Below are 16,496 nucleotides of genomic sequence, written 5' to 3' on the forward strand. Positions count from 1 at the left end.
CAAGTCACCGAGAGAAAAACAACGAGTTTTATGTTTTCAGTTTCCGGAAGAGAGTAAAACCCAAACGCTACAGACTACTGTACTGTCCAACGTTAGGCTAAGACTCGACTAAGATTGTGTTGCAATAAACTTTGTAAACATATCCAACCGGAAGTTAGACCTAGGTTTGAGGCTTAGCGACTGGCGTTGGACTTCTGGCTACTTTAATGCTGACTGCACTGGTAGGTCTAGACGTATTTCCATTGACTTTTGGTCGAGCCAAGTTTGTTGCTTGATAACGAAGCCGAGCACCTTATATTCATTTTGTGTTTTTGGTCATCGTAGTGAATGGCCAATATTGGTATTTTGAAATTTGATATCAGATCCAGGGTACTTGCTTAACATTGGTGCCTTTCTAGTTGTGTACCAGTACTAGTTCCACGACAATTCCCGTTGGTTGGTTGTTGTGGCTACTGTGTGCATATTATTATGATTTATTTATTGATTAAACTTGTGACAGAAGGGTATGCATAATATTACTACATGGTTGTTTCACATTGCTATGTTACAGCAGGCTTAACATTATGACATAATGTGAAAGTCTCCCAAATAGAAACCTGGTCCAGTAACCCGTAAGATTGCCCAATTCTGCAGTTACACTTACAGTACAGGTTAGTCTCCCTGAAATAGCGGAATTAACTGGCTCACTTTGCTAAAGGTGTTGCATTCCACTCATTGTTGATTTATCTTTGCACAGCCATTCACACATGTGGTTATCCATAGTCAATATGATAAACAATGATGTAGTAGTTCCAAGACCGATACATGTGTATGCAATGGATACCACTCAACCAAGATTGAGTGGGATATAAAGTTACAGTCTTGTGGTTAAATTTGCTCCATTAGTTACAAAAGCATTATCTTAATGGAGGAAAAATTTGGCTCGGGCTAATGGCTATGTTAAATCAAGCAGACATCTACATATAATATATTGGACAGGAAATCTTTTGGATAAATATAACTCTTAAAACTAGTTACGTATCTGACTCTAATGTTCTTTTCTTCACGTTTAGAGCGTTATCAACCATGAAAGCAGGAGGCAGTGTTAAATTGGCTTTAGTTTTATTTCTAATCTTTGTTTCCATGGTTGATGCTGGATCGCCACCGAAGTCAAAAGATAAGAAAGCCCAAAAAGACAATGAAAAGGTACAGATAGACAAATGCAAGTAGGCTACAGTACGTCTATGATTCTTCAGAACAGTTCTATTACCTTGCTCATATTCATGAGTGCTTTTCCCCTTTCTTTCTACTGGTTCTTGGAATTACTTAGCTAATTTTAGAATCCAGTCCAAACTTAGATGACTGGATTTAATGCCAACCTCCCTCCACCACCCAATCCTCAGCACTTTCCATTATGGAAAATTTCATTGGGAAAAGTTGCATATGTGTATCAGACTATAAATCAAAATGCCCCACAATGGTTGTGTTGGTGAAAGGTCATTTGAGGTCAACAGACATACTTGTAGGAACATCACGTGATATCCCTGCAAATGTCATTAAATGGTACAATTCACATATGTGGACCTGTAGATGTGCTACTGTATAATTGATTTCCAGAGGCCCATCATAATGATGGAGGTAAAAACGTCTTTTTTGCGGAATAAATAATGCTTTAAAAGACGTGATTATGTAGATGCTCACACCATTGAATACTATAAGCCCCTATTTTGGAAGGGGGGGGGGGTGAGATGGGGAGGAGCTCTATTATGGGGGATGGGGAGGGAGCAGGCAATGGTAAAGTAAGGTCAGCAGAGATAGAATATGCAAACCTCTAGAAATATAGAAATGTCTCGAATCACAATTCCGTTGGTTGAAAGCATATTGCCGATATTGATTACAAGAGGCGTATTGCTCTACAGTAGGTAGAAGTAAATTGTTGTTATGTTTCAAAATCTATGTCTCAAGATTGCCAGCATGGACAGTTCATATATCTAGCCATGCACTGTAGTTGTGTACCATTAATTTTCAGGTGGTTGAGTTTAAACTACTGTACAGGTACAGTAATCTGGGTTTCGATCATGAATAGTGGGCATGAAATCGGAGGAAATGAAACAAATTTACTTGAGATTTTACAGTGCTCCATACATTTACCATAAAAAGCTTTGCTTTTTTCATGGAGATGATGAGATATTTAACACACACTGCTCCTTTCTATCAAAGCAGGGTGTTTTTGAGAGGCTCTGGTACATAATGTACAGTATGTTAGTTTACCATTTGTCATTTCGCTTCTGACCGAGGACCTTTGTCAAGTTTATTCTTCAATAACAAATTTGTACTGCAATGAAACAAGAAGTTATTTGCCCTTCCACTGGAGAAGACCATACATATTGCCCACATAATAGGTCTAACTTTTACATGATCCATCCATCAAATTATATCCGATTTGAAATGCATTCTGGTTGTCCGATCAGGTATTTTGTGGACTTGCTGAAATGTTTCAAATACATTCGCATTCTTTTATAATGATGTGGGGAAACAAACCTATGCCTGTGGGTTTGACAGTACAAAGAAGATTGTAACCAATAGAGCTGCATTCATAATTGTACAAATGTTTAATCTATATGGATGTTAATAAGTGTGCAGTAACATACCTCTCATGTAAATTGCATACTGTAGAATTCCACGAACGATGTTATACCTCAACTTCTTCTTCTTATTCATCCTACAGGAAGTGAAGCTATCCAAAAAGAGTGTCATTGAGCGAGGCCTGGTGACCGAGACTCCAAAAGCTAAGGAGGTGATTGGTGAACACGCAAACTACTGTTCTATAAACTTGGAGAAGAAACTGTTCCCCGGGAATGTCTTGGGATACGTTACTCCGGTACGTAACTTACAAACGAATAAAATAGACAACAGACTGACTAGTTCAAGATTCTGTAGTATTAAAAGTGTATGAAGTATTGGCTGGAAAGCCAGAAGAATCATTTTCTTTAAATTAGTTTATCAATGATAACAATGACACTTACTGGGAAAAATAAGAACTATTTATAGCTCACAACTGCAGTGCACCAGTGGTACAACTGCATCGACTGCAACCAGTGAGCCGACAATTTTTGATAATTTGGTTTAATAACATATTTTTGGGGATTGCATGTTTCAATTGTTCGAAGAAGCTTTACTCCTATATTGCAAGAACGTGAGGTAAGAGAAAAGGAAATTGATGAGCTAGCTTACTTGACATAATTAATATTCTCATGCATGTTATGGACAACGTGACAATTTATCCTAACAACATAACTAAGGTATTAATTGACCTGCATGTTACTAGTTTGCCCTAATTTCACATTGTCTATAATGTCTACATATATATGTTCATGCACTTTCAGTGGAATGGACACGGTTATGACGTTGCCAAAATATTTGGAGGAAAGTTCAGCGCTATATCTCCTGTCTGGCTACAAATAATTAGGAAAGCTCCAAGGGTATTTGCCGTCATGATATCGATAACGGTTAGTTTCATGTTTGTATCAGAGCTATGGTTCATTTGAAGTGGCTTGCTGCAAGAATTACTGACATTTGTATAACAAGAGTCACATTTACATAACAAGAGCCTTGGTTTCTTTCTAAAATGGGCCAGGCAAAGAAGGCTATGGTCTACAGCTCAACAAATTTTGGGGTAAATTTCCTTTGCAAAGTAACATGAGGCTTCCTGTATTGGGCAGACAGATTCACCCAAATGTCAAGTATATGTATTAATGAATAGTACATTCCCCAACCACATTTTCACGCCAAACTAAAATCCAGAAATACTGTAGGTTAGTTTGGTGGATATATCCCCACCACCACCAACCCCTCCCCCAACAAATAAAAGAAAGAAATTGTGGCCTGTTGCCTCGCACTGTCTTCTTCGGGCCAGAATGTGTATTGATAAATCTTTACTATCTACATAACCATACCAAAGATAAGCTCATTAAGTTAAGTTTATAAAATCTGTTTGCATGTAACATACATGTGACTAATAATGTAATAATAGTATGAAAATTATTGGAGCAACAAAAAACAAGGCTAGAATCCAATGCACATACTACTCATTAACTTTCATTTGGTAGAGAGAAAAAACTCCAAAACTCCCCCACCAACCTAATTTTCCCCAGACCGGTGAGTAATTAGATTGACAATACTGACAACTCTACGATACTTTAATCTTATTCATAATGTCATTACACAGGCTAGAGAAGATCGACCAAATGTGACAATTCTTATTTAATTCCATGTGGTACTTTTCATTTCGCTTAATGAATATGGTAACACTTTCATGCAGATGGCATGATTACATTTCAAATACACAACTAGTACTGGGAAATAACCTATAAATATTGCACAAGATTACATATAGGAACTTTACAAAATCCAAACCCTCCCCTTAGACCCCTCTCCCAGGTTTGCCCCTCCCCCCACTTTCACACATCAAATCCTGGCCCCATTTAGCATACATTCTAAGCCAAACATGAATATGTATTTTTTAGGATACATTTATGCTAAGCCAAACATGAACATGTATAGCTCAGGATACATGTACACCTTATTATCACAGTTAGGCTTAATTGTAAGGTTACATCCCTTTACTAAGTGCATTTCAATTAAATCTATTTATTCCATATTTCTGTCACAAACAAGAACATTTCCTAGGGATATTTCCTAAATTCCTAACGAGGTTGTGGTTTATTTGGATGACATGTATGCTAGGGGGCCTCTTCATACTGTATGTTTTGCTGTGATAATAAGACAGATTGTGCAAAACCTCGTAATTTTTTTTATTTCAAACCTTGTTTTGTGAACTTTGATCAGGTTGGCTCAAGGACGTTAAGAAGAGTGGAAAAGGGAAGGTGGAAGTAGGTAAGTGTTGACATATGTTCTGACAGGTAAGAGCATCAGGTAATTGCATACTATGATAAGCAGTAATAGCTGTCAGGTAATAGAAGCATGTAAATTATATAGGCATCCCTGTATTTGAATGCTTGATATTACTTAAGATCATACTACTGTGCTAATCTGCCATTGCTTAGAAACAACAATGAGAAGAACACCCAATGACTGATGATTTCTTTAGTACATTTCCCATGCAATGAATACAATGTCGTCAAAACAGGGACAAAGCAGGCCCTCTGCTAATTTAGTCAAATTTTAGGCAGCGTAATACATAATAAGGTTTATGTACAATGTTGATTATTCACTCAAGTAGATCAAGAGGAATGGTGTTAACAACCAGTTGGTCTGTTCAAATGATGTGAGATGCATTGTCTGGTAGTGCTGTGTTAACAAGTAATTCAGTCAAAACAAATGAAAGCTTCTGAAATTTAATGATATTCAACCTTTATCGTTAGCCAGATGTTTTTTATTTAGTGGAGGCACTGTCCTACGCGACTCCTCCTCCTCTCCCCCCCCCCCCCTCCAACCACTTCCATTGCCAGGTCTCCTTACAATTGGATTTTGTGTAGCTTCTTGATGATTAAATAATATAAATAATGAATCTTTCTGTCTCATAAACCTATCCATTTTGCCACTTTTTGTTTTGCAACAGCTCCAAGGTTATTATTTGATGGATGGACTGGTAGAGATTATGTTGAAGTCTTTGAATCAGAGAAAGAAATTCAAGCATTGTCAATTGCAGCAGTGAACTTTTACAAAGTGAGTTTATAGGAAATTCTATATGTAGATATTTCAATTGCATATTTCAGAAAATCATCCTACCTTGTATGGTATTCATTTGAAGTCTGGTGAACATGCTTAGTAAAACATTGGGTGTGTCATGTTTGTCTTTTTTCTTGTGATCTTCATACTTTAATGTCTATTAATTAAAATTTATAAAACAAATGTGTACAACAAGTCCTGGTTGCCACCTTCGAGTTGCCCCATACAGTCTGTATGTGCACATCATAGATGGGATTATATGGTCACATTGATTCTTTGGCTATTGGACAGGATTCAGGAAGAGGCCCTGGTAATCTTTTCTATAGCCCAGACACAGTAAATCTGTGACATCACAATGTGTTGGTGTGACAAGAGATGTATGGAACTTCATCATTTCAACTGATCAATATTCATCAAAACGATGGGGCTATTCCATTTACAACAAATCTGTGGTTTCATACTTCATCTCTGTCAGTTGATACCAGTACAAATCTGTGTTTGGATTATTTTCAAATAAATAAATATATAACAAAATATCTATTTACTTGCTACTATTACATCAGGTGAGGGTGTTCTGTCGATGTATTGAGTTTAGTATTGGTTAAAGTGGTCCGAAGACTGAAACATTCTTTTAATAGAAAGCTGTTTTCACTGATGTTTCCCTTGTTGTAATTTATGCCAGAAAAATAATTTTGATGGTGTTGTGGTGGAGATATGGAACCATCTGGGAGGCCAAAGAAAACTGTAAGTTTATCAACATTTAGGAAATTACTGTCGTGAGTTATCAATGCATGAAGCATCTACAGACAGCAAAGTCTGAATTAATTTTGATTAAAGTAGCTTGTAAAGATGATTACTATTGATTAAGACTATCAAAGAATGTGTGCCCATTACTTGAGCATTTACAGGTTGGTTAAATCTCTGTAGGTATTCATGACAGATGGCAGATCGTAATAGGATTTGTCAACTAACTATCTTTAACATATTTGAGTGAGATAAAAAAATGTGATACTTAAATTGAAAGTCAAATCCTTATCTTCCTACATGCATGTCACGGAGCTTAAAGTACACTAGCAATCATGTTAAGAACTTAATTTGGTTAATTTCTTCGTTAGGTTTTAGTTTGAATTCAGTGAACATTTTAACTTGTTTTCAATCAAGAGTTGATTCAATATATCCCACTTTAATTTTGATTCTCTTTTAACAGTGATCTCATTCACCTTTTGATTGATATGTCAGAAGAATTCCACAAGGAGACCTTGACATTTTACGTAGTAATACCGCCTCCCCTCCAGCCTGGGTATGTTTGCACACACATTCACATAGTGATTATTCTGTAATGCTCTAATAATAATAATAATAAACAGTTCTTATATAGCACAACTTACAATAAAGTCTCGCCGGGCTGTACAAAAGAAAGTGAAAGATATGTACACATTATACAATAAGAGTAAACATAACAATTTTGAACATCTCCACAGACACAACATTCTTGATGTTGAGTGGGATTTTATTCCAAAGGAGGGTTGAGGAATACTGGAAAGATCGCTCGCCATAAGATTTAATGGACACAGGGTGCATAGAGAGCAATGATTGGGTGCTAGAGCGCAGATGGCGAGTTGGGGTATAACTTTGAACAAGTTCACCCAAGTAGTGTGGCGCAATACCATGAATACATTTAAAGGTTAACAGGAGTATCTTGTAATCAATACGCAGTTTGACAGGTAGCCAATGAAGGTCACGAAGTATGTGTCTCTCAGAGTCGTAACTAGTCACATATTTTTACTTTCGTGTCGAGTCATTACCGGTGGGTTTCCTGACACACATCTGTGAGTCATGTGACTGTTGAAAGTTAGTTTTACTCAAGTCATGACTCATTGCAAACATTGATATCTATCAACTTCACAACATGATTTCTTGTAAATGTCGTAAAAGACTTAAAAATTTGGATATTTGCAACTACATTTACAAGTTACCTGGCAGGTCCCTATTTATACACCAGGTAGAAGAGAGGCAATCAACATAACATGCTTAGTGCAAACACAACGTATTGATGCCTTGCGCAAGCACACAACGTAATGGTGCCTTGCGCAAGCACACAACGTAATGATGCCTTGCGCAAGCACACAGCGTAATAATGCCTTGCGCAAGCACACAATGTAATGATTTGGCCAGGACTCCATACCTGTACTTTAATCCAATTGCCCATTGCCTTACCCATTTAACCATAATGCCCCCTCCTCTCCCCCTTCCCCCACCCAATTGTTTAGGCAACTGGCATCTATTGGATGAGATGGTAAAATGATGTCTATTAATATATCAGTTTATTCCTAATGTAAAGATGGGTTAAAGTGGGACCGAGGCTTTCTCTGTTTGCTTTTAAAGGTCAAGTGCTACAGGTGTTTTCACTGCTAATGACTTTGAGATGCTCTCAGCCGTGGTGGACGGATTTAGTCTGATGACTACTCCAGTAGCCAAAGGTACATACATACATACATGCACGCATACATACATATATATGCCTCAATCATGTTTTAATTCACTATCCAGAAGATGGCAAATGTATATAATTATATATTTGTGGTACTTAGCTAGTTTTCTGTAAGTAATAAAACATTTTGGAATCTGTTTGCTCTCTTTCACTCCAATTCCATTCTCTTAGCAGTTTCCAAATTCACTCTCCTTCCGATCTCTATGTTAGAGATGTCCATGATATGTATATTCCAGTTATAGTGGAAAGATTTTGCCTATGAGATATCACAGCAGCCCTTTGGCCCAGGAAAACTCCAGTACCTTTTCAGCTTTGCCTTCAGCATACAGTAGCTACCTTGAGACATGTTATGTACTGTGTGTCCCATGGACTACTGTACATACTGTACTCAGGCCATTTTTGGAGGCTTTTCCTTCCCTTTTTGTTTCCCGAACAGGAACAAAATGTTGCAAAATAACCAAGAATGATTAACATGTACACTGTAGGAGAGATGTGTAGGTTTGGTAAATAAAATACCAGCCTTTGGCCTCTAAAACTCCTCTTCGGGTGGATCATAGGCCTACGACTATTTTTTGTTTTATTTCCATATCTCCAAAGTGACAGAGGGCAATACCAATTATATCATTTTTTACCTGTCTGAGAGTATGACAGTAACAATACAATCTGATATTGATGGTAATAACAAGTGGTCCACTGGACGACAACCAAAGCTGATTTTGTTTGTCCGAACAGAAATTTGGTCACCTGAGACAATTAGACTACTGTTTGATAAAATTTGCCTTTGTACTTCAGACACACTTTAATAATATGTGTCCACAGGATGTTAAGTTTGTGTGTATTTATGAGCAAGTGAAGTGTAGTCATAAGTGCAAACAATTTTGAAGTTTGGACAAGATAGAAAATGTTGTCAATGAGAAGATTTGAAATCATTGTATATTTAATTTCATTCATTTATTGCTTGCCTTAACTCAGACCTGGACCTAACTCTCCAATTTACTGGGTCAAACAATGCGTTGAAACCAATGCCCCTGAAGCGGGCCCAAGGAGGAGTAAAATTTTACTTGGATTAAACTTTTATGGATATGACTTTAGCAGTCATTCAGGAGAAGCTGTTATAGGACCAAAGTAAGTGCTCTCTTGAATTGTCACTTGCAATTAAGTTATGAATAAATTACCATGACTATGTTAATGGATAAATGTCATGCTGTTAATAGCTTAATACTAAGGTTGTACTTCAGTTCTAAACTTTGCTCAATTCAAATCCACTCCAGTTCCATCTAAACTTTATTTTCTCACTCGTATCCAGGGTTTGCCGAAAGGAGGTTTATTTATTTATTTAGGTTTACAGTCTTGTTAAAAGCCAAGGCCCTCTCACACGACTTTACAACCCTGGTCATTGGTAACTTGACACATCTACACACCAAAGTGTGCACAATTCAATCAATCTCTTCTGGGGTACCACAGTGCATCACAACCACGTGTCCCCCGGGGGACTTCCCATAGGGTGCAGCCACAAACCGTCGCACGCAACTATATTTACAAATTACCTCGCAAGTCCCCATTTATACACCTGGGTGAAGAGAAGCAATGGAGATAAAGCGCCTTGCCCAAGGACACAACGCAATGATCTGGCCAGGGCTCGTATCTGTAATCCTTAGATCACAAGTCCACTGCCTTTACCACTTGACCACAACGCCCTCAGCGTGAACAGCTTCACTAACATTGTTTATCATAGAAAGAGAAGAAGGAAAGACAGAAACAAGATGATCATTTCAAATGTTAATTCACAAGAAAGTTGTTTCACAAGCTTCATCGATGAAAGAACATTCATAAGCAGAGAAAAGCATTCATAATGTTGTTATGCAGGCAAGCTTTACGTTTCCAGGGTGAGGTTAGTCATTCTACAGACATCCAGTTATTATTATAACATTGTTTAGTGTGAAGCAAAAGTTTGGAGTCATTTCAATTTGCTCAATTGAAGTTGTGTCACAACAGAATTGGAAAATGTTGAGATGGCTTTGTATAAACCAACTCTAACAAATGTTACTGAAGAAGTATTGCCTCAAAGTGTTTTACAAATCCCTTTGTTTGTTTTCAGATATTTAGAATTACTGAAAAAAACATAAACTTAAATGGGACTCAGAAGCAAAGGAACACTATTTTGAATACAAGTAAGTATAAACAGTTAGTTTCTCATATGAGTAAGTGCGGTTCTAAAGGAAATAATAAAATATCTGGTGCTGAAATTCAACAACACATGGGTTATGAAGTTTGCAAAAAAATCTTTATCTCTATTTATGGAAAGTTTCTGTTAAATATGTGGCAAAGCATAACCAAAAAGACCGACCATCAATTTGCAATTTGTTTTGACTAAACCAGGATTTAACCCTGTGACCTCTAGTACAAGCTGACCTGACAAGATTACAAGGACAGAACAGGAGAGGATTGAGAGGTGAGGGGGGGGGGGGGTTACAACCCTGGCACCCATGGTAAATTGATGGGCCTTGTGGAAAAGATAAATGTATTCTCCATTTAATAATATACAAGCAAAAATGGAACATCAAAATGGGATCTGGTGACTTAAGTGCCCTCTGGCCAAACCCACTCAATCTACTATTAAAGCTATCATTCTCAAGTTTAGGCCAACAGTTATTTGCTGGGGCTGCCTGCCAGAGATTAGCCTTGTATAGTTCACAGATAATCACTCATAATTTTATGTGATATGTGGGTAAATTTGAAAAACAAATGGATTTGGTAAAAATACTTTCAACAATATTTTGTTTTAATTGGTGATTTTTTTTTTTTTTGCGCAAGATCCCACTGAAGGCGTGTCGACTTACATGAAAACAAATTAGAAACATGTGAAAATAAACTCCTCAATGCAACCATGACTCGAGGATCCTTAGCAAACTGGCGCCAAAAAAAGCAACGGAGAAGACTTTACAGAATTCAAATCGACGACAAATCAACAGAAAACTATGTAGAAACTCGGATAGGGGTCTTCAGCGGATTTGAGTGCATTTTAAACTGGAATACACTAGAACGTAGCATTCGCTGGAATGTTTCTTGGTACTTCATCGATATCGATACCTTTACAATAGATATCGTTAAAGTCCGTGTAAAGTGTGCAGTCGCAAGCACCATGTGGACCACATTCATCTGGAGCTGAGAATATAAACATATTGTCATATTTTTTATTTATTAATTTCTTACTCTGTGAAAACCGAAAAAAAATATAATATACACTGGACCGTGGTCTCTACGTGTCATTTCCAGCCTTGCCGCTGTACGACCTCGCCACCTACGGAAAATATTGTGAGGTAAATTGGTTTACTCTAGAGACCAATGATGATGATAGATGTAATTGTAGTTCAAAATGTCTACTCTTTATACAAAAACTTCGACGACACTCTTAAAATTTCGACTTCTTGTATAGAAATGTGGAAATTTCCCTAGAAACGTCGACCTTTCATATCACATTGTTGACTTTTTCATGCGCATAAATATTTTCATCATTTTTTTCAAAATATCGATCTCTTGTAGAATTTATTAAGTTTACACGAAATTTAGTCCCTTTATGTCAAAACATGACGTTTTATATCAAAATTTTTAGATATGTCTATTCTCAAAATTTCAACTGTTTATCCTCAAATAACGAGTCGAAATTTTTAGTTTGGCTTTTTATCGAAATTGTGCTCTTTTATGAATAAATATAAACTGGACACAGTTCGACCAGAGGCAATTGCAACTTTCTGCCCCCGCGAGAAGGCTATGTCAAAGTCGTGTTAATGTGTACTGAAAAAACTTAGACCATTATTTGGGCGCTTTAAAGTGTTCTTGTGGTTATTAACAATTAAACATTAAAGCTACCAAGAGAGAGAGGGAGTGGAAGGGGGGGGGGACGTTCCTTCTTGTTCCTCTATTAATAATTCCAACATAAAGTTAGTGATGGGAGAGACACGAAATGCATCGTCGCCCTTGCACACAAATAGAACAGAGCAACGCTTAGGACAAGCACAAGCAGATCGCGTATATATAGTAAAGACTCATTATGTTGGGAGGTACACTGCATGTAGATGCTGCGATGCGAAGTACGTTGAAGTAATCAATTTCTATGGTTGAAGTACGTTGCACACACATGAAACAGCAACGGGGCATGACGTCTAAAGCAGAAATAGCTCAAGGTGTACTAAAGGAGAAGTTAAAGGTTAAGGGTCATGAGAAGGGTCATGATATGTTTACAGAATACAACCAATGAGTTTTATGAACAATATCTATATAGCTTTTGCTATAAACACATTTATCCAGACAATTCCATAACAAGTCTGTCTCTCGTTTTAAAGAAAAATTAAAATTTATAATATTTACCTTGAACATTAGTTCCATGGGAAGTTAGTTTTGATATCAGTCAAAGCATGTCCTTCGACGAATAAACCAGCGGTCAAAATAAGTATTAACAGCAGCATTCTGGATGGAAACTATTGCAAACAAGACCTTACACACGAATTAAAACATTTAGACATAAGATAGTACACGGTAGTGATTCGAAAACGTAAGCAGACTTTGCCTAGGTATCGGGTCTGGATTATATATATAAATATATATATATATCCCTGGTAGAAATTCCAGTAGAACCCAGTTAAAAAATCAACTAGGTTCTACTAGGGCCTACTATGTTTAACTGGTTTTTAACTGTGTTTAACTGGTTTTTAACTGTGTTTAACTGGTTTTTAACTGTGTTTAACTGGGTCTTACTGGGTTCCAACTGGGCTATGCTGAACATGAGCTAGGTTCAACTGGGTTTACACAATGTTCAACTGGGTTTGTTCAGGCCCAACTGAGTTTGAACTATGTTTGAACTGATCCAGTTGGGTTTCAACTGGGTTTCACTGGTTTTTGCACTAGCCCAACTGGGTTTGAACTATGTTGACTGGTGAACTTGCCCTGTTGGGGTTGAACTAGGTTTCAACTGGTTTTGCACTGGCCCAACTGGGTTTGGACTATTGGCTGGTGAACTGACCCAACTGGGGTTTAACTAGGTTTCACTGGTTTGCACAAGCCCAACTGGGTTTGAACTATGTTTACTGGTGAACTTGCCCTGTTGGGGTTGAACTAGGTTTCACACTGGCCTAACTGGGTTTGGACTATGTTGACTGCTTTTATTTTAGGCGTAATTATCAAGAATATTATAATGTAAGTTCGAAAGCAGTAACCGTATCGTAATATATTGAAAATGCTAAATTAGCCAACTTATGAGGGGTGTAAAATAAATCTTTGTCATATTTATCACAGTTATGATTAAAAGATTACATTTTTGTACCGCAATGATTAAAAATATGAAATATTTACTATATAATAAATTTGAAAAAATTATGTTATACTTTGTTCGTCGATTTGAACAATTGGTATGCAAAATGCCTTCCTAGTGCAAAATAGTATGATCCGACTAAATTTGAACTTTGACATTTGTCCCTTGCGTTAGCGCTAAATTTATAAATTCCGAATCCGCAAACCACATACGCCAACAGAAGCTTTGCAGAATAATCGCATTTGTAACAGATTTTGCCAACAATTTTAAATTATTACCGCGGCTAAGTTCCCTCCTTTGTGATCTTGCAGTATCTTTATATTATTGACATATACTTGTAACATTATAATTGATTGTAAACGTGCTCTTTATAATAAATATTTGAATTGAACAGAAACTTTATATAAAGTGACCTAGGACTATAGTATAGGCTAGGCCTAACAAACCGGTTCCCTACTAGTATATACCACATGGTTCAATTACTAACGTTAGACATATCCTAACGCTATAGTTGCCTAGCTTATAGGGAATTGAACAGAAACTTTATATAAAGTGACCTAGGGCTACTGTAGGACTATAGTATAGGCTAGGCCTAACAAACCGGTTCTCTACTAGGTATACCACATGGTACAATTAGTACTAACGTTAGACATATCCTAACGTTATAGTTGCCTAGCTTATAGGGGCCTAACCTAGTTATACTCAAGTTAACACCTATATTTAGCCGCATGATTTTAGGAAAGTTATCGTCAACTAGCAAACATAATAGCAATTTTCAAAATTTACGCAATTGCCTGGATTGTTGTTTCAAATATGAAGTGTCATATTGGCATAATAACATACTTTGCAAACGTCATTAGCCTAGTGAAGTGTACAGCATACACGTATATGCTACGAATGTGAGGATGCCCTACACTGAACATTATGAACATATGATTAAACTATCAATCTAATTTCAAGTGAGGCTTCATTTGTACAGTGTAAGAAGGTCAGCTCTTACATAAAGTTTTGTTTTGTACCATAATTTTACTTGTCTATTAGTGTGCTCACTGTACAGAGGGCTATACTTTTGTACAGTATATTTGTATGTTGTCTTGTGGCATCAAAAGAGTTGATTAACAACTCTCTCTTCTGGGTTGCTAGGCAACTATCTTGTTCTTCCTGGAAATTAGCCCTCACAGGAAATGGGGTCTGTGTGTATATATTTTAGGAACAAAGGAGTTTTGTGAGGGTATAGGGAGTTGGCAGTTGGCTATGAGTATCTGAGCAAGGCAGTTGTAAAAGAAGACAAAGATAGTTTAATGGCTGGATAGTTTGTTTTAAACCTTAATTTACATAGTTCAAATTACTGTAGACCTTATTATTTTATGGAAGTTGTGATATTCAACTGACAGTCTGGGACACCCTTTATTATAAAGGATACTATTTACTATAAAGGATATTATTTTACAATAAAGGATATTCCAGGACACCATCACTTATAAAGGACATTATTTTACTACAAAGGATATTGACATTATTTTACTGAAAGGATACCCTGGAACACTATTTCATATAAATTAAAGGATACTTTTTTGTTGGGATCGGACATTCATCATACCATTTATTGGGTTCAACTATACTGATGTCGTAGAATATCTGATGTCGTGGAAGATCTGAGGTCCTAGAATACTTGATGTCACCAGTAGGCCAACTCACCAGAACAGACTTTTAAATTAAGTGTATTTCGTTATATTTTGGGTGCACACCTGACGACTGTAAGTTGTTTTATTTAATTCTTTGACTGGGCCCAGATCAGCTGTACATTGTTTGTTATTCATAATTATAATTTCTTTTGATCCAATCCAGTTGAGTTCTCCATATTTTTATGTGTCTTGCTCTGTGTTAGTTCATCACACCAAACCCAGAGTTCTCTGATCAAGAACAAACATTTATTTTCAGTGGCTAACACCCTTACATACAGTATAGATCTACTGTTAAAAAATGAAAACTTCTTATAGTTTGGTGTTATATAAGTGTAGATAACACCAGTTGAGAACTCCAGTTCAAACTATTTAAAAATATAAGCAGTAAAACATAGTTCACCCAGTTTAACCCAGCAAAACATAATTTACCCAGTTGAACCCAGTAAAACATAGTTCACCCAGTAAAACATAGTTGAACCCAGTAAAACATAGTTGACCCCGTAAAACATAGTTGAACCAGTTGGACCCAGTAAAACATAGTTGAACCAGTTGGACCCAGTAAAACATAGTTGAACCAGTTGGACCCAGTAAACATAGTTGAACCAGTTGGACCCAGTAAACATAGTTGAACCAGTTGGACCCAGTAAAACATAGTTGAAATTGAACCAGTTGAACCCAGTAAAACATAGTTGAACCAGTTGGACCCAGTAAAACATAGTTGAACCAGTTGGGAACCCCAGTTCACCCATTTCAACCTAGTTCAAATTTGGGCCAATTTCCGTATAAAAAATTCCAGTTGAACCCAGTTCAAAAGTTCAACTGGAATTTCCACCAGGGATATATATATATATATATATATATATATATATATATATATATATATATATATATATATATATGTAGGTAAATCGCCTATCATTTTGCAGATTGCGACATTGAAAATGATATGGTTGTAAAGTGTGTTCACCTTGTTCACCGTCAGTCTTGCAGAATACCCAAACCGGTATTTCATGACAACTATTTAAGAAAAAGTTACCACCCACTCTCTAATGATATAAACGGGTTTGACACTTTGGATTCAGGATAAGTTGATTGGGTCATATAAAATCGTTTACAATAGATTTGGATTTGAAAAACTGCTGAGCATAGGTAAACGTATGAATTATTAATATTAACATGAATAGCGTATAGTTGCTGATGAAAGGATCCTTATCGTTAAAGGTTTGGTCATGCATTAATATCGTATAAATGAGTTTCCTTGTGGGAGGAAACAAATATGACTGTATATACGCTATGTAATGCAACGTTGCGTTACATATATCGTAGACAGTTCACTGCAGTA

At 36.7% G+C, this 16,496-nt stretch overlaps 1 protein-coding gene and 1 long non-coding RNA gene across 2 annotated transcripts; both read left to right on the forward strand.

Moving 5' to 3' along the window:
- Positions 1-316: 316 nt before the first annotated feature.
- LOC139967100 (chitinase domain-containing protein 1-like) lies at positions 317-12,026 on the forward strand. Its single transcript, XM_071970820.1, has 13 exons — positions 317-503; positions 1,053-1,185; positions 2,708-2,860; positions 3,366-3,488; positions 4,824-4,875; positions 5,561-5,667; positions 6,353-6,414; positions 6,878-6,970; positions 8,056-8,150; positions 8,759-8,879; positions 9,134-9,286; positions 10,260-10,332; positions 10,976-12,026. Exons 1-12 carry the CDS (start codon positions 469-471, stop codon positions 10,285-10,287), a joined length of 1,155 nt encoding a protein of 384 aa, XP_071826921.1. The 5' UTR covers positions 317-468; the 3' UTR covers positions 10,288-10,332; positions 10,976-12,026.
- A 746-nt stretch (positions 12,027-12,772) lies between these two features.
- Positions 12,773-15,312, forward strand: LOC139966178 (uncharacterized). The gene is made up of 2 exons (XR_011792499.1): positions 12,773-13,123; positions 13,278-15,312. It is a non-coding gene; the product is annotated as an uncharacterized lncRNA (long non-coding RNA).
- The last annotated feature ends 1,184 nt before the right edge of the window (positions 15,313-16,496 follow it).

This window comes from Apostichopus japonicus, chromosome 4, assembly GCF_037975245.1.
Source record: "Apostichopus japonicus isolate 1M-3 chromosome 4, ASM3797524v1, whole genome shotgun sequence".
In the NCBI taxonomy this organism is placed as follows: Eukaryota; Metazoa; Echinodermata; class Holothuroidea; order Aspidochirotida; family Stichopodidae; genus Apostichopus; species Apostichopus japonicus.